This window comes from Sesamum indicum, linkage group LG5 (genome assembly GCF_000512975.1).
Source record: "Sesamum indicum cultivar Zhongzhi No. 13 linkage group LG5, S_indicum_v1.0, whole genome shotgun sequence".
Classification (NCBI taxonomy): Eukaryota; Viridiplantae; Streptophyta; class Magnoliopsida; order Lamiales; family Pedaliaceae; genus Sesamum; species Sesamum indicum.
The window spans coordinates 7,725,707-7,745,632 of NC_026149.1; the positions used below are offsets into that span (position 1 = coordinate 7,725,707).

At 34.7% G+C, this 19,926-nt stretch overlaps 3 protein-coding genes across 3 annotated transcripts; all 3 read right to left on the bottom strand.

Annotated features, from left to right (window-relative positions):
* Nucleotides 217-5,780, bottom strand: LOC105162233 (actin-related protein 2/3 complex subunit 3). The gene is made up of 6 exons (XM_020694092.1): nt 5,605-5,780; nt 4,660-4,735; nt 2,899-3,058; nt 1,738-1,846; nt 1,393-1,662; nt 217-723 (listed from the first exon to the last, which is right to left on the bottom strand). The coding sequence occupies exons 3-6, from the start codon at nt 2,899-2,901 to the stop codon at nt 581-583; spliced, it is 525 nt and encodes a 174-aa protein (XP_020549751.1). The 5' UTR covers nt 2,902-3,058; nt 4,660-4,735; nt 5,605-5,780; the 3' UTR covers nt 217-580.
* Nucleotides 8,233-9,391, bottom strand: LOC105162234 (actin-related protein 2/3 complex subunit 3-like). The gene is made up of 4 exons (XM_011080228.2): nt 9,344-9,391; nt 9,142-9,250; nt 8,797-9,066; nt 8,233-8,609 (listed from the first exon to the last, which is right to left on the bottom strand). Exons 1-4 carry the CDS (start codon nt 9,344-9,346, stop codon nt 8,467-8,469), a joined length of 525 nt encoding a protein of 174 aa, XP_011078530.1. The 5' UTR covers nt 9,347-9,391; the 3' UTR covers nt 8,233-8,466.
* Nucleotides 15,479-18,249, bottom strand: LOC105162308 (chromatin assembly factor 1 subunit FAS1-like). Its single transcript, XM_020694095.1, has 6 exons — nt 18,151-18,249; nt 17,943-18,080; nt 16,816-17,226; nt 16,491-16,628; nt 16,032-16,077; nt 15,479-15,918 (listed from the first exon to the last, which is right to left on the bottom strand). The coding sequence occupies exons 1-6, from the start codon at nt 18,247-18,249 to the stop codon at nt 15,761-15,763; spliced, it is 990 nt and encodes a 329-aa protein (XP_020549754.1). The 3' UTR covers nt 15,479-15,760.

Consider the following 19,926-nt stretch of genomic DNA (forward strand, 5'->3'; position numbering starts at 1 on the left):
AAACAATAACTGCATAAATGAAGTTAAAGATGAAGATTTCTCAGCAAAATGAAAGACAAGCTAAAGGTGAAGATCAATGGAAGCTACCGAGTGTTCTTTAATCAGTTTATTACCATTGCTATATTTTTAGCAATGGGGTAAAGAGAAAAAAACATATCAAACTTTTATGCAAAGAATCCAATTTCAACATGTCTAAAAACACTTCTTGAACCATGATGGAAACTTTTCAATCACAAAATCTAGAAACTTATGAAAGTATAGCAAATACAACAAAATTATACGTGTTCATAATAGGCATCTATGGAGAATATCCTCATTTATTGAGATATGAAGTACCCATCAGGCACCTTGCAGTTAAATACAGATCGAGCTCTAATTTTAATACAGCAGCTGGAGTACCTCAAATGACTATCATGTGAAGATCAATTACACACGCAAAAAAGCCAGCCATTAAACCTTCTGAGTTCAATCTTTGCATCATGCTGGGGACATACAACTCGAATGTAGAGTACTTCAGCTGGATTGTATTCAGAAGTCTGTAGTCAAGCCATGTTAATTGTATTGTCTGTAGAAGCGAACTTCAAGGTATAATGATGTTCATAAACTTTCTCTTTGCAAATGCCAACCACCATTTGTTTGGAGTACCATTGGATCTATATGCCACGCTCAATAATCTCCCACTGGTTTCTTCCCGTATCTGCTTCAAATAGTTTCTGAAGAGCTCTGCATGAAGAAGTAATGTAACAAAGACATTATATGATGCGTATGATAAGGGAATAAGTATTCACCAAAACACAATGCTAACATGTTGTGACAAAAGTCCATAAGCTAATACTCACAGCATTTATTTTAGTGGCAGAAAAAGATACATAGCATGAAAAAAAGGCCATTGAACAAACAACTATATTAATGCTGTCATACTTCAAACACATACATCCAGCTTTTGACCATTTAAACATTTCTTCCATATCTTAACATGTCTTGAGAAGTTATAAGGAATACCAAAAAGGAAATGGAAATGGAAAATGAGCACAGGACAATAGCAATTCTAAGATCCCAGAATATGGCCTTCTCCACTTGACAAGCTAAGTAGTGTAAGAGGAAAGAAGAGCCATAGGACTTAAATTATGCATATTTTACATGCTTTCCTGTTTCAGTAGAGCAAATCTGAATTTAATCAACAAGATTCAGATGGCATATGGGCTTGTTAATCAGTTAGGGTACTCAACCTTCCTATTACATTGATTTCTAGCTGGTCTAAAACGCTTCATAATAAAGCCCTATAGAAGATGAAACCTTTCTACTCGTGGCAAAACATGCAGATTATAATGGCAGTACCTTATGTGGCTTGAAATTCTTTTAATTCATAAACACTGTATGACAACATCTTACCTGCTTCTTCTTGAGACTGTGGATGAGCAAATAGTCCAGGGAATGGAAATCCATGTTCTCCAGGCACAGGGACCTGTTCTAACCCCAAATTGATAATTGCTTTGGTTCCTTCAGCCAACGTTCTGCACCCTTCTAGCCTCTTTAGAGCGATATTTATATAGAATGTTAAGTAGATAAGAAGCTTATCAGCTGAGCTCTGGATGTCAAAGTTTCTAAAATAGACGTTGGCACGAAAGAATGTGATTGCTTCATCGACAATATCCGTGCTATCTGCATACAGCATATAGTACTTTGATACCAATCCATTGAGTTTCTTTGTATTTGGTACTAATGAATAAATCTGACCTTGTTCGGAAACTGGAGCTGGCCCTTTTATGTGGCTTTTTAGGGGAAGTAAAGGGCAACCACATGCTTTAGTAATTTCTTCATCATCGATGAAACTAGAGTGGTACACCTGCAACAGTATTGTTTTCTCCACGTGTTGAAGATACAAACTAATGAAACCCCTTTACAATCTCAAATATGAAGATGATAAAAGATCCTCCTACATCATAAACAACGAGAAAAGAGAACCCTGAAATCCACATAATTTTCTAATTTGCTTCTGAAAAGGAAGGAGACCACTTGAATGAACGTATCTCCATGTCAAAGTGCGAAGTCCCTCAATTCTCTTTCTCATTGCTTTTGTATCCGTTGCCTAGTTACTGCCAAACTATTAACACATTACACTGCAAACTTCAAGGTGAAGCTAGAGCAATGTCTCATACAGAACACATATTCGCCTTCATGACTTGTGTAGGTGGCTACATCTGAGATGACCAAGTGATCTTGAAACATTTAAAGTCCTTCCACTTATAAATCTGATAATGATTGGTATAATTTTACAATTTCCTCATGAAATTCCAAAATAGAACCCATGGATAATGTATCTTTAAGCAGACCTTGAAGGAAAACTTTTCATTAGTGCTGAGAAACAAACACATCATAGTCCAACTATGGCTGTAGCATTTCTATCAATGATTCTTAAGGTATCCAGCAAGAATGTTCCACAACCATGTCAACAGAAATGCTTTGTTTTATCCCTGGATCTTCCTAGACCTCCCTCCTTTTCTTAAAAGAATATTAAGTACATGTCCTATGATTGAGAAATTCAAGGGGCTAAAGTAGCATATTGCCAAAAACAAAAAGGTGCTAGAGAAGATAAGAGCTGGCTAAAGCTTAGAGTTAAAACACTTTTGATATAACCCGCAAAAAAATTACAAGTTTAAAGGTATCATCCACATTGCATTATATTTCCAATAAGTCATTATGAACATAGAGAAACCTGATGATAAAGTTCCCAAACTTCCATAAACTAATGACAAAAGGGAACTTTTGGAGAACACAACAAAATAAACTAAACAGAACGGAAAAAGCAGTATGCATGATTGCATAGTCACATGGAGAAACTTTAACTGGCAACCAGGCAAAAACACAAGTACCTAAAGAAAATACGAGATTCATTACCATGTTGATTCTGTGCAAATAGTCCTTTTCTTGCCAAATGATAAAAGCCGAGAGCAAAACTTCCACAAAGAAATGTAGCACCAACAACAGCTACCACATGCAATCCTTTGGAAACATATTCACCAGGTATTTGAAATTACCCTTTGTTGACGCTTTTTAACTGCATGAAAAGAAAAAGGAAAACAAAAAATTGAGTCTGTCACGATTCTGCCATAACAAAGTTCTGTGCAGCTTATGACTAATTGAGTGACCTTAATGGAACTTGTAATAGAGATATACTAACACAATCAGCAACATAACTACGTAAATACCTTTTGAAGTAAAGATCAAACACTCAGTTCCTCAAACATTGAGATAGAACAATGACATTAAAGTACCATAGTGGTGAACCAAAAAGAAAGAAGAAAAAATCAGGGAATGGAACATCTTCCATTATGTGCTAAAATGCCAAAGTGGAAGAAAATATCACAGGCTCAGCTGCTCAAACAATTGAGATAGGTAAATGAGATTAAAGAACCAGAGATATAATCCTCCCAAAAAATTAAAAATGAGGAAAAAATCCATAATGCCACTGAAGAACATTTCATTCAGCTAACATGGAATTGCCAGTCCAAAATGAATATTCAAAAGACAGCTACAATGCACTATTAGCAATTCAATCAGAATTTAGACTCTTAATTTGCGTAAGTGCAACTACAGCATGCATTAATCAACTAAAGCAGACATTCTCCACTTAACATAATCTTATCTTATCATCAGGGCATGAAGAAAAGTTTTTGCAGACGGCAAATAAAGAAGCAAAAGAGATCAATTCTTGGTGGTTTTAGTATATTTAAAGAGGACAACAAGAAAAGTCCAAGGACCCTCACATGTAGAATGAACAACAATCACACCATTGTAATGTTTCCAACAGAAATAGGGAACAAGGCAGGGTCAATCTTGACAACGGATAAAAAGAAGAACAACCAGTAGTAAGACAGCAGATAGGGACAACCATGAATAAGGGTAGATGGCATGCTTTACTTGACAGAGTGAGATATAACTGAATATAATTCTTTTTTCTTTTTTATTTCATCTCGGAAAGACATGGTTAACTCTTAAACTTAGTTATGAGAATTGTAAGTAAACTACATCAAGCACAAAGTTTTCTCTTCATTGAACTCAAGAATGTGCCTATTTCTACACTCAAATATAGGGCCTCCTTATGTACCCCTACTCAGATATTATATATAATTTTATGAACCTAAAGTTTAGCCATTCGATGAGTAAAACTTATCTCTTAGGAGATAATACATATAAAACGCAGTTGTGCAATGTGAAGATGGTTCTAAGCATCCTTGCAGCTCTGTTTTTGGTGTATATTTTGATATATAACACATGAACCCAAGATATAACTACAGGACCATAGTTTTATCATCCATATCACCAATTAGATCATCTTCATAACAAAAGAACAAATTCGCATTTTAGCTTTGAAATGAACTGTAAATTGCAGTCTTCTAGCTTCAGCTCAACTCTTGAAAAAGGTTGGTCATCCAAAATCGCATTTTGACCCCTGAACTGCATGTTTAATCTTCAAAGCAAAAATCAAATATTTGCAATTACTCAACCTATAATCCTCAAACCATTTTAAGCTAGTCTCTCTGTGTGGCTGATTTTCGACAACTTCAAGAAATCAAGTGACTAGTGAATGTGTGCACTATCATCAGATCCAAGAAACAATCTATGCTGGAAGTACAAGGTTTGTTTGAAGCTATTTACCTGGGCGTTTCTTGAAGAAGCCGAAGCCACGGTGGAGAAGCTGACGGTGCTCGTGAAGACCAAAATGACCAAGAACCTAACAGTGGTGAGCGATGTTGTATGTGAGAAAAGGTTGTAACAGTTGGACATTGGACGCTTTTGAAGCTAACACAATGAAAAAATCCCAACAACTCCACAACCATTTCTAACCTCCCTTTTCTATGGTAAACACATCAAAGCATTCAGATACAACTATACAACCATGCAATAATTCCCTACGAAATAAAATCAACTACAACTACTTTCTTGATGAAACAGAGTAAGTTAACAGCATATTCAACTAGAAATCGATGTGGGTTCTTGATATTTTTACCTGATTAAAAACGAGAGGTCGGCGCCCCCAATCAGAAAGATTCACAACTCCAATTGAAAATTAAACAGGTTTATCCTAATGTGGTATGAATTCTGAATTTATGTAGCTCAACAGACAGCAAAATTAAATGATTTTTATTGAGCTACAAAATTCCTTAACATTTGAACAACATTGAAAAACACAAGGAAGGATTTTTGGGGGTTCTGCGATTTATCCAACCGGATAAGACCGCTAAACAACGCTGTATTTCAAACAATTGTGAGCCATTAAAATCGTCAAAGTTTGTGGAAACGGAAAATGAAAATGATGTAAACACCCTTGTAGATGTCTTTCTCTTCTTTCTCATTTCCAACATTTTAAATTAGAAAATAGTCATTCTTGACTAGGGTTGTAAACGAGTGAGCTCGAGCTGACCAACAACAGCAAACAAGCTCGAGCTGACCAACAACAGCAAACGGCGGTGTGAGACCAAGAACAACAAACAATAGCGAACGACTGTGTGAGACGGTGTTAGACCAAGAAAACCGAGAAGTAATGGCAAACAACAGTAAACCACGATATGAGACCAAGAAAACTGAGAAGTAATGGCAAACCTGTTCGAGTTTCTTGCTTGGCCGACACAACAGCAATCGCCTCCTCGTTGCCGCTGGTAGATGGATTGGCACTTGCAAGCGTTGATTTGGGGTTAGGGTTTTAGGATTTAGATTTGGGGGAGAAAGAATTTGGGAATGACGTTTGAATTGAGAGATGTGAGAGAGAAATTGGGGATTTAGAATTTTAGAGTGAGAAAGAAAGAAAAGAGAGAACGTATTTTTTTAATAAAATTTGAAATTGTTAGCTTCAATATTGTTTTAATAAAATTATATTATTATAATTAAGCAATATCAAATATTATTAGATTAATTATAAAAAAATTAAAATATATGGTATAATATTTTAATTTATTATTATAAATATACATTATTAATTAGTTTGTAATATAATTAGAAATAGTGCAATATATATACATCAAATTATTAAAATACTTACATATAATTTTGTATAGTTGTTAATATTAATAAAAAAAACATAAGTTATTTTTTAAAAGTTGTTGATCTTATTATATACAACAAAAAAAAAAATAAGAGACGAATTTTTTAATTCAAAGTACAAAATAATGATTGATCGCATTATATGTAATAGGGATAATTACATTTATACTCTCTCACATATTACTTTTTTATAGAACCCTCCCCTACCTTTTGAAAATTTATAAAAATCACTCCTGACAGCCTTTAAAACCCAAAACTCACCTAGTCAACAAGGATATTTTTGGATTTTAAAGGCGACCAGAGGTGATTTTTGTAATTTTTTAAAGGCATGGATGATTTGTGCAAAAAAACAATAAATGAAGGGGTGTAAATGAAACTTATCCAATATAATAATAAATGACAATGAGAAAAATTAAAATTATTCAACCATCATCATCATCATCATAATCATTATAACTTAGATGATATATCCCACCATGTGTGAGGATCTATAAGCACCAACCTAGTGTTTATACTGGGCTTCGATTAATTCAATCAAATAAATAAGTTATGATTATGTTGTTCTATCTTGGAATTTAGTATAATTACACATAAATTTTTTGTAATTTAAAAAATTATATCTAAAAATTCTATAGGGTTTGCTTTCTTATAACAAATAGATCACTCTGTTAGCCAAAATTCCCGAACTAAATTACTTCTATCTATAAGGGTAAATATACTTCCTAATATGCATTAACGTGTGAAAATGTATAAAGATAATTTGATCATAAATAATTATTTGACCTGTAATAAGTCAATAATAAATTAATTGGGAATGTAAGAAAAAAAAATTGTTAACATCAACAAATTCGATGAATCTGATTAATAGAGAGACTTTTTTGGTCATATAAAAGCAAATCTTAGGAGTACCAAATGTAATTTTGCAAACCACATGGGATCTACGTGCAACTACATCAAACCTTTAGGGAGGGCGGTGTAATTATCCCCCACAAATAATTGTACATGATCAGAAATAAGATAATCACACTACCCTCCCCTAAGGTTTAGCATAATTACATGTAGACCCCTAAGTTCAGAAAATAACTTCTAGTACTCTAACGTTTATTTTCGTCCAATAAATAGATCCCCCATTGGTCAGAATTTACAAAATTTATTAATATTAGCATATAAACAATTAAATTAAAATTCATATGTACTCCAAACTGACTGACTTATAACTTACTTCAAATCAACCAAATCTTTCCAAACTACCTTTATAAGTGTAAAGATGTACCTCTTCACATGCATTAGCCCGTGTGAAGATGTATGAGTGTAGTTTGATCATAAAAGAGTTATTTGACCTGCAAGAAGTCAACTCGCGATAAGTTTCATTCAATTTTTTTTTGCTAATATCAATAGATTCCGTGAAATTTAACTAATCGATAGATCTATTATTAGACCGAAATAGATGTCAAGTGTACTTGATATAATTTTTTAAACCACAAAAATTTTACGTGTATTTGTAGAATAATCAGGAGAGGGCAATATAATTATCCTAAAAAATACTTGATGGGGGTCTTATCTATTAAAAGACAAAAAAAACCCTTCATTAAGGGTAAAACGAGCATTCCATCAGGATCCGCGTATAAGGTCGCGGGTCGGGTTGCGATGACCCGCCCCATGGGTTGACCCAAAATTTGAGGAGGATTATATATCGCACGATTGAAGGTAGGAGAAGCCCAGATGAAAACACATCGTCTGATCTACAGTGTTAAATAAGATCCTATAAATACCTCAGATTTGACCCACTCGAGGTAACTGACATTTATTGCTTTGACTCTTTGCCTTCAGATCGCATATTCTATTTCGACCATAAACTAACTTGAGTGTCGGAGGGTCTTCGCGGGAACGATCCCGACAAGCCTGACGTACTTTTTTTCCTCATGACTCATCACAGATCTAGGGAGATTACGTGGCCGGATCCAGGTCGTTGATCAAAGTCGCATAATTCGAACCGGATCAATACTATCATGCGTAATCACACTAACCAAATAAGATCTAAAAGGAGTTAGCAACATCGGGATACTATGACAAACACTGGTTTGTTTTCTGGAGCAAACATGGTTCAAAACTGTAACTGCATACAAATAAATAATAACTGCATAAATGAAGTTAAAGATGAAGATAAGGTTAACAATGGGGCACGAGAAAGAATTGAAACAGATCAAACTTTTATCCAAAGAATCCATTTCAACATGTCTAAAAACACTTGGATGGAAACTTTTCAATCACAAACTTATTGAAAGGATAGAAAATACACAAAATTATACGTGTTCATAATACCGGTTCTATCCTCATTTATTGGGAACGTAGAGTACTTCAATTGGATTGTGTTCACAAGTCTGTGGTCAATCCTGTTAATTGTATTGTCTGTAGAAGCAAACTTTAAGGTATAGTGATGTTCATAAACTTTCTCTTTGCAAATGCCAACCACCATTTGTTTGGAGTACCATTGGATCTATATGCCACGCTCAATAATCGCCTATTGGTTTCTTCCCGTATTTGCTTCAAATAGTTTCTCAAGAGCTCTGCACGACGAGGCAACATAACCAAGAGATTATACGATGTATATGATAAATGGTCCCTTGAACAGACAAAGCTGTCATACTTCAAACACATTTTTTTCCATATCTTAACATGTCCTGACAAATGTAACTCTTATATGGCTTGAAATATTCTTAATTCATAAACGCTGTACGTATAACAATATCTTACCTGCTTCTTTTTGAGACTGTGGATGAGCAAATAGTCCAGGGAATGGGAATCCATTTTCTCCAGGCACAGGGACCTTTTCTAACTCTAAATTAGTAATTGCTTTGGTTCCTTCAGCCAATGTTCTACACCCTTCTACCCTCTTTAGAGCGATGTTTATATAAAATGTTATATAGATAAGAAGCTTATCAGCTGAACTCTGGATGTCGAAGTTACTAAAAAAGACGTTGGCACGAAAGAACGCAATTGCTTCATCCACAATATCCGTGCTATCTGCATACAACATATACTACTTTATACTAATCCATTGGGTTTTCTTTGTATTTGTTAGTAATGAATAAAGCTGACCTTGTTCGGAAACTGGAGTTGGCCCTTTAATGTGGCTTTCCAGTGGAAGTAAAGGGCAACCACATGCTTTAGTAATTTGTTCATCATCGATGAAACTAGAGTGGTACACCTGCAACAATATTGTTTTCCCCAAGTGTGCAATGGAGAAACTTTAACTAGCAACCAAGCAATAACACAAGAACCTAAATACCAGATTTATTACCATATTGATTCTGTGCGAATAGTCCTTTTCTTGCCAAGTTGTAGTGACACTTTCTGCAAATCCAAGTAAGAACTGTTCATCCAACTCAGAAAAAGACATTATCACATAAAATAGGATATTATCTTGCATGTGGGATTTGGTATATCAACCTTTTTGAATGACAGTAGTAAATTAATCTAACCTAAATTGTTTACATTATATTTCTATGGAATTTCATGAAGCATTTCTATGTTTGAATTAAATGTTGTTTTTCGAATGTTGCAATTCATACCATGCAGCAATTGATTCAAAAATGCAGCATAAACTTTTAGAAGAAATAGTAGACACGTTTCTTAAAAAATAAAATAAAATATTTATTTTCTTAGAAACATGTGCATGTAGTGCCAAGTGTTATTGTTTATATATATATATATATATATATATATAGATTTGACACCGTCAGGTTACCCATTCCAAAGCCTTCCAAAGCCCGTTCCATCTTGAAACGGTGTTTGGAACACTTGTGGAACGAAAATTGAAAGATAACGTTAGGTGGAACATTTTTGTTTTGTTATAAATTCTGAACGATCCAACAGTCCCAAGTTGAGTTCCAAATAGACAATTACTAAACCCGTTCCAATTCCGTGCCAAAATAGTAACGAAAAAATGTTGGAACTCAGTTTGGAACAGTATATTAGGTTTAGTAACGGAAACAACCTAATCATCCCTATATCCGATGCAAAATATGACCTAAAAGTGACAATTCGAAAATGTATTCCAAAATGAGATACAATTTAGAACGGTTATTGTACACTCTTACTAAAATATGCCAAAAATCGTTTCAAAATATGCGTTTTATGTAATAAGCAATGTGTTTCTAAATTCATTCCAAAATATGGTACAAATTGAAACGGTTCCTTTAAATTATTTCGTATGTGTTATTGAATCTAAATCAACTCATCATCAACGGCTATATTTTAATAGTCCAACAAACCGTTCAAGAAGTAGAAATTAACAGCTACTTTTTAATGGCTATTTATGTGTTCCTATCCCCATTCCTAAGACCGTTTCAATTTTTTCTATGTAAATGTGGTCCCCTTTTTTCATTTAATCTCACCATCTTCTTCAATTCTTCTTATTTCCTCTTTATTTTCTAAATTTCTCTTGAATTTTTTTATATTCTCACTATCCTACTAAAACTTTTGTACTTTTGTTCAATTCTGTCTCGATTTTTCATTGATATTTGGAGTTATTTTGATTATATATTTGATGTTATTTTTTATAATTAATTAAATTTAATGGTATAATAATATATATGTGTATGTGTAGGACTAATCATCGTGTTGAGACAATTGAGGAGATGGATATATGAGAAATTCCGAATAGGGCGAGTCCTACTCCGGAGTTTTAGGATAGTGTTGTTACATTTATAGAATGGGCGAAACCTCAACATCCATATATGGATGGTGATAAAATTAGATGTCCTTGTTGGAAGTACAAAAATAAAGTTTTCAAAACCACGAATGAGATAAATTTCGACTTGTTTATGAAAGGTTTTATACTGGAATATTATAATTGGACTTCTCATATCGAGGAGAGGGTGTAGGTGTATTTTGAGGCCATGACAGCGGCCCTGTTGTGGGAGGAGCTAACTTGGATTTCTCATGCTATGCAGGAGATAATTATGCCTTAGGGTGATGTGGAGCAGATGGATTGGGAGCAGAGAATGATTTTTGGTGCCACTGGGCCGGCTATCTGATCTTCTAATTGTAACCAGGATGATGTGCCTGATGATGGTACGAGGTCGTGTCCTATTGATGCAGGGCCTAGTTCGTATTACAGTGGGGAGCCCTACGATTATGTATCCGGGATAGCAGATCGATTTCACGATATAGTACATACTGCCAAGCAACCGTTGTGGAACAGTTCCACCTAATCTCAATTAGGGGTTGTAGCTGAGTTGGTAAACATCAAAGCCGAGGGCCATATTTCTCAGCATATGTATGATCGAGTATCGCAATAGGCTGATCATATATTGCCGTGCAACCACACCCTGCCCTAAGATTACTATAGTACAAAGAAATTGAAGAGACTTGGCTTACCTGTTGAGAAGATTGATGCGTATAAGAATGGTTGCATGTTGTACTGGAAGGATGACATTGATCTGGACTACTGCAAGTTATGTGGAGAAACTAGGTATAAGACGACCAGGGAGCGAATTCTAATATCAAGAAGACATTGTATGTCATTCTTAGGTACCTGTCAATCCATCGCCTGCAGAGGTGTATGCTTCGGAAGCGACTGCCAAGCAAATGACGAGGCATTCCAACTATCAGAAGGAGGAGGAATCCATGTATCATCTATTTGATGTAGAGGCATGGAGGCATTTTGATCGGACATATCCCGATTTTATAGCAGAGCCTAGAATATTAGACTGAGTTTGTGCACAGATGAGTTTACACCGAAGGGGCAGTATGGTCGTCTGTACTCGTGTTGGCCCATTATACTTACACCGTACAATTTTTCCCCTGGAATGTGTATGAGTTTAGAGTATATGATGATGGTGATCCTTGGTCTCTCCAATCCAAAACGTCTCATCGATGTTTACCTGAAGCCGTTGATCGAGGAGTTGCAGAATTTATGGCATATGGGTGTACTGACGCATGATAGTGTGAAGAATAAGACAGTCCCAATGCCGGCCGCATTGATGCAGATTGTGAACGACCTACCCGCTTTTGGGATAGCGTCTGGATGGAATTCCGCTGGTGTTATGGGGTGTCTAGTTTGTATGGAAGACACACGTGCATTCTACCTATACAATGGTAGGAAGGCGTGCTACTTTGACTGCCACAGACAATTCCTCTCCCCGGACCATCTCTTGTATTGGAACAAGAAAGCATTCACTAAGAACTGAAGTAGAGTGGAATGTTGCATGATAACACTTGCCCCCCCCCCCCCCCCCCCCACCCATTTTCCTTGCAAAATTTTGTAAGAATCGTTTAAAAAATATTTTCTGAATTTTTTTTCAAAAAAATTCGAAAAAATATTTTTAGAAAATATTTCAGGAAATACTTTTTCAAAATTTTTCTAATTTTCTGTAAATTTATGTAATTTATGTGTAATTTATAATTTTTATGTATAATTTATACAAGTTATGCAATACATGTGTAATCTATGAAATTTATAATTTTTATGTGTAATTTATGCAATTTATGTGTAATTTACACAAATTTCTGTAATTTATGCAATTTAGGCGATTTAATAACATTTTACATAATAATCACATTAATAAAGAATTTTGAAACAATTTATGCAATATTAACAATAAATTATTAATAAATATAAATAATAATAAATTACATAATAATCATAAAATTAAGATAAATTACAACAATATTCCCAATACATACTAATATTTTTACATAATAATGTACATAATCACAAAATTAATTTAAATCAATTTCCCCAATATTAATATTTTTTAATAATAATCACAAAATTAAAGTAAGTTACAATAATATTCCCATAACATTTTTACATAATAATGTAAATAATCACAAAATTAATTTAGACCAATTTCTCCAATATTAATATTTTTACATATTACTAAAAATAATAAAATAAATTAGATCAACATTCCCAATACATACTAACATTTTTACATAAATGTAAATAATCACAAAATTATTTAGATCAATTTCCCAAATATTAACATTCTCACATATCAATCAAAAAAATTAAAATAATTAGAACAATATGCACAATATATACTAATATTTTTACATAATAATGTAAATAATCACAAAATTAATTTAGACCAATTTCTCCAGTATTAATATTTTTATATAATAATAAAAAGAGTTAGTGTATTCTTTTTTATTAAAATATTAATGTCAATAATCCAAAATTTTAGACTAATACTTTTATATAATTTGTGTAGACGATGTCTAGTGGTACGTTGTCTCTACCGCGAATTCCAAAAACAAACTGAGCCTCTCATTTTCCAATCATCTCTCTTCTCATTTTTCTTTCTTCTTTTTTCTTTTTTTCCCTCTTTTTTCCTCTGCTTGTTTTCCCCCCACCCTGGACAGTACATCAGCCTCGATGACGCGAGGTAAGTTTATTTACCTAATTTTTTTATTATTAATTATTTTATTTTAAAAAAAAAAATTAATTCTTTAATATCAAATTAAATTTAAGGTCTGACCGGCGGTTCCACAAGAGCATCAACGCGGTCGCGGGGGGACGTTTCCCTCACCCCCGGCCATGTCGGAGGCAGGTGCTGCCAGAGCACCAACATTTTTTGTTCGAGAGCATGAAGGTAATTAGTTTTAAATTAGTGTAATTTTATCTAATATATAATCTAATTATTTAATTTATTTTACTAATGTTTTATTTAATCTTATTATTCGAGATGACCTACTGGTGAAACTGTGACGATGAGTCCATGTTCTGGGTCTTCCACATGTGAGCCAGAAAGTACATCTAGAAGACCTTTTTGTAATTGGCGACGCACCAATACTTAAAGTAAACAACAGATCCACACTGCTACTGCAACATGCGTGACCACAATGGTAAATACATATTAACATAAAATTAGACCGTCTAAAATAACTTCATAAAACATAAAATAAATGTCAACTGACACAGTTAAAAAGGTCAAGAAAACATCAGAGACAATATTCAATTTTCAACTCATACACATGGTTCATCAAATCATAAAATATTATATTACATTGTACTATGAGATTATTAAAAAATAAGCCACCCATGCTTAACATCCACCCATAAGCATCTTATCCGTCTATCAAAACAGACAACCATAAGATCATGCATGCATCATTGAACAAACTTATCACCATTACCATCAACACACCCCTCCATCACTCGTACCAAAAAAAAAAATGTAGGAGAGAAAGGAAGGAGGGAAAACCATAACAGATAGAAAATACTAATATCATAAAACAAGAAGAGAAAAAGCTACTAGGAAAAAGAAAATAAAACAGTTAAAAAATATGTGAGTGGACACAGAACAAGAAAGGTGTGCATGCATCAATTAAATCAAGGAAAGCTGAGGTTTAGCATAGTGGGAAAGTATTCATTGGGGTTGTTAACATAATAATATGAAAGAAGTTAAAGAGCAAGAAAATAATCTCTTGAATTCCACAAATGGCAACGCACATTAGATGGATCACTACCATGCAACTTGTTCAGCGAATAAATTACCACAAATTCAGATCAATACAGCATAAACAAGAAGCCCAAATCCGTCTTTGACATGGCCATTACATTTTCAATACAAGTACCACAACAGAAAAAAGGAACAGGGGTTAAAAATATCCAAGAAAACCAAGTGAAAAGCGAAAGTTTGATAGTCGATCCCCATTTAAACCATTTATCATCGAGAAACAACAAAAGGAACGTTTATTTTACAAACAAATGAAGAAACTCACGCAGAGGGAGAATGAAGAGTCGAAGCCATGGAAACTCTGTGAGATCTGAGCTGAGAAGCAGGAAAAGCAGGGATCCTGTGGGGAACAAAGCTGACTCTGAGTGCCATTTTGCCTATATTTCTTGAAAACGAGAAACCAAACGTCAATCTAGTTTTCTTGAGGAAATTTTATCAAACGGATTGTGGGTGGGATGGGAATGGGAAGAAATTTAACAAACACAAGGAGATGGGAGAGTGAAGGTTGGAGAGAGAGGAATGCTTAAAAGGGAGAAGAAGAGAGAGAGGAGTAGGAGAAAACGTTAGGGATTGTAACTGAATAGTTGTGTGGTTTTGGTTTTTGATTGCTCAGTTGGACCACTTCTGGAAGGCGATGGTTACGATGATGCATCACACTCACACGTACAACACCCTCTTCTCTGCTTGTACTTGTCAGTCTCATAATGAGATGTAATTGACAAAAATAACCTTAACAGCTTCACTTTTTTACCATATCTTTAAAATTAATTGCATATCAATATTTTTTTATTTTATAATTATCCATTTGTTTTACTTAATTAAATAAAAATTTTAAATTGAATATTTATCTTACTTTGTATAAATTATTTTGATTAAAATAAAAAATATAAAAAGGAAAAGAATGAATGGTTGTTATGGAGTAATGAAGTAGAGTGTTTTATTGTAAAAATGCTTAACCTTTATACACCACTTATATCATATACTATCAAATCTAATGCCACCCATAGCCTCTACCTCTTAACACATCAATGCTCATTACCAACATTAAGACTCACAACTGTAGTTTTGCAACAACTGTCGAAACCCATTTCCTGTACCATCGTCTTGGTTTTGAGGTACTAGCAAAACATTCTTATCATTTAAATGGACAACATACTGTTAAGAGACATTGCCGAAACTTGCAATGCTAGCAACACTTACATGATTGAACTAGTTACATATGAGATACGGAAAAGAACCCACGATGCTCATCAATGTTCAAATGAGACATCATGGGGTGGTTCAAGAGCGGCTGCATGTTTCTCACAAGATTGTGGGGATGATTCACTAAAGTTCAAAGTCGTTCCCAATGGAGGCAAGCATCTTTTCAAGAATGTAGCAATGCTTTTTGTCTTCCCACAAGTCGTTTCTGGAAATACACACGAAAATTGATTTAATCAAGTAGATCAGACGATGCTTGGAATAAAGTATTACAACCGTAGGTGACATGGTAGGCTGGCGACCATGGTAATAGCTCAATACCTGGCGATATAGCAAGGCCATGCTTGCTCAGAACTTCTTTCTTAACCTGAATCATACAAGTAGCAAAATCAGAAAATCAAAACTGTGGCAAGCACAATAAAATTCAAAATAAATTTAAATTTTTCCCAAGTAACGTCCACATAATATTCACAATGGTAAAACATTACATTCTAGAAAAGCTGAAGTCACCAACCTCCTACACCTCCATATTAAGTCATTCAAAGCTCTTTACCATATTCAGCATGAATAAATTATGGTACTCATTTATATACTACAATGAAAACAAAAAATCAATAAGGAAAGAATATATGATATAGACCTCACTTCATATCATACTTGTCACACATATACCTCTTAAATGAGAAAATTCTATTTCCAAATAAACAACAAACAAAAACATAAATAGGCAGTAAACTATTACATGAATCATTGGATCTTAAAGAGTATAAGTTCAATCACCTGCCAACGGTTATCAGAGAAATCAGATATTTCCCGCACTTTATTCCTTATTTGGGATTTTGGCACATCTGGAAACTTATTATGTAGTGACTTTGTTATCTTTCCAATACTGTGTGGGCATGACTGAATGACAGATATCTGTAAAATTTAATCAAGATAAAAATGTTAGTTGCAAACTGTACGAATTTCTTTTGGAATATTAAACAAGTCATTTGCACATAGTAATTTCTCAATTAGCACAAGTGCACAGACCAGGCCAGAGAACATAGAGAAGCTGTACGAGAAATGTGAGATAGGCGAATCTGCAACAAAACAAATAACTTACAATCTGAGGCAAGTCCGAGTCTACTAAAGCTGCAGCAGTTGCAGGCAGTTTTGTACTTAATTTGGCAGAGAAAGCTTCTTGATCCTCATCCACCACATCATTATGAGTTGATATTTCTATATCTGGGAAACCAGGCAAAGGACGCATAGAAAGTGTTTGCAAGCACATTCTCTCAAGCCTCTCTGTACCAGTGAGCTCTTCAGCTGATAACGATGCGGTCTTTTCATGCATAAGATTCAATATTATCAATGGCTGGTTCTTTTTAAGCGCATGCTCTGTCAAATTCTTCAGATATTTCTGCTGCCGGAGCAAGGTGCAGAATTCTTCACTCTGCACTTGCTGTTCAGAATTAGGCAGATTTCTTACTTCCTCAACCAAATCATCAGATTCTACTTCATCGGCCTTCACTCCCTGTGCACCCAAAGACAATAAATTTCTAAGCAGGCAAGGAAACGTCTCCACAAAATTTAAGAAACTAGCTCACTCCACCACCCGCCCCTCCCCAACACCATACCACCTCTCACAAGGCAAGAGAAGACTTGTAAAGTGCATTGAAAGTCCATTCTAGCTGTTCCTCAGATTCAAGAATGTATTGCAGCAGTAATGTGTAGTGATTTATAGCATTATATGGGAATAATCAATTTTTTTTGTAATGTTTTGTGAGGACATTCAAATCTAGTAGTAAACATACTAGCAGCCTTGATTTTCTATTTGAATTTTATTACACTATAATTAGTGATAAAATATTAAATATTTTTTTAAATTACACTTAAATATATTTTGAACAGGACCAATCTGGTACATAATTTTAAAAAATTTATTAGTGACAAAGAATTTTATATAAATCATTATGTAGTATGGATAATTAGCTAATGATACACCAATATATAGTGACAACTGCAATTATTAATGTTACTAGATTATCACTGTACATATATAATATATTACTAGTTACCTATTGTGATAATTAATAATAATCAGTAACATTCACATATAATAGCTGTGTAACTATAAAAACACACAGGCGCATAGAAGCATTTCACCATTTTCACAGTTACACCAATACATAGTGATGGACATTAGAGATGCTGAAAATATAATTAGACACAGTGCAATGATAGGTATACCTCATTCTCCGAGAGATATCCATCAGGAACAAAGAATCCATCTTCACTTTCCTCTTCTTCATCATCCTTTAGATGTCCCTCCGCACTTTCATCTTCGTCATCCTTTTCAGAATCTGATAGGCTTTCACCAGGTTCATCCTGTGTAATCAAATCTTTAGCTCCAAATGTTATTATGAGAATAACCACTACTATAACAAGGATAGTATACCTCTTCCCAATCCTCATCGCTATCTATCTCATAGTCTATGTATGGGTCCTTTACAAAAGGGTGGCGCGGGCCAACAACTTGACTAGATAAAAACAACATCTAATCATAATGGCGTTATTGTGTTAACCTGTGAGCATAGTTATTAAAAGTGCAAAATCACGCACGCCAAGGCACATGGCGTGGAGGCAAGGTTCCAGACAGTCATTCAAGCAAAAGTGGTGGATGTTCAATCATATCCTAACTACAGCTATGAATCAAGAGCCATGGGGGAATTAGAGATAAAATCATCAAATCATTGCATGATTCTGCACTTAGTGGACACTCTGGAATTAATAGAACTTATCGGAGAATCAAACCCCTATTTTATTAGCCAACCTTAAAAAATGATATATAAGAATGGTGAAGGAATGTGAGATTTGTTAGAGAGATAAACATGATAATAGCTCTTACCTGGGCTATTGCAGCCTTTGCCTAAGCTTAGTCATGCATCTCCATGGATTTTATTGAAGGGTTACCTAATTCAGAAGGCAAGGATCAATCTTAGTGGTTTTGGACAGATTGATCAAATATTCTCATTTTCTGGGTCTTAAACATCCCTAGACTGCTACCTCTATTGCCAAAATCTTCCTTGATAACATCTACAAGTTATATGGGATGCCTGTGAATATTGTGACTCGTAGGGATAAAGTTTGCACTAGCAGATTCTGGAAATAGCTATTCACTTTGTCTTCGGTATCCATAGATATGTCATCTGCATATTACCCCCAAACTGACGGACAAACAAAGAGTTAACCAGTGTTTAGAGAATTACTTAAGGTGTATGTGTCATCAAAAATCAAAGAAGTGGGCACAAAGGCTGACTCTTGTAGAGTTCTGGTTCAACACACACTGGGTTAAAAACTACTCCCGTCCAAGCTTTATATGGTTATCCCCCTTATCAGTTATCTATTAGACCTTATTTACAGAATCACCACACAGAAGTGAAAGGATTAATGCAAGAAAGGGTCAAGGTCATGCAGTTACTGAAGGATAATTTACACCTAGCCCAACAGAGAATGAAATTGTATGCAAACAAGAAGAGGCCAGAGAGAGAATTTGAAGAAGGAGACGAAGTTTTTCTTAAACTTCAGCCATACAGACAAACTACTGTGGTTCTCAGGAAATAACTGAGTTGTCTGCAAAATACTTTTGTCCATATAAGGTGTTAGAGAAAGTGGGAAAGTTGGCTAATAAGCTTGATTGCCCCCTAGAGCAAATTCACCCTTTTTTTTCATGTCTCTTTGCTGAAAGAGAACATTGGAGCAAAATATTTTACATTTGTGGATCTTCCAAGATTGGAAGATGAAGTCTTCAAAGTGTACCTTGTGGCTATCTTAATTAGGAGATTGATACCAAGGAACAATGTGGGTGTTGCTCAGGTGCTAATTCAATGGCCGCATGCCTCTCCAAACCAAGCAACCTGGGAAGATTACAGTGCAATGGCTACTAAATTCCTTGGGTTTGATCCTTGGGGACAAGGCTCCCAAAAAGGAGGGAATGTCATGTTTTGTAACAGAAATGCGACTTCTTGTGACACCCGTGCAATGGAGATGATGGATGCGAGCCGTTTAATCAAGGGCCTAACTAAATTGGAGGATAAATCAACAATTTCAGTAGTAGACGACGTCGATTCCAAAGGATTAGGGCGCGGTTGTATTGGGGAAAAATCAGGAGATTGTGACATGGCTAATTGTTCTGTAGAGGGTCCGACAAGGGGACACGTGGAACCCAACGAAG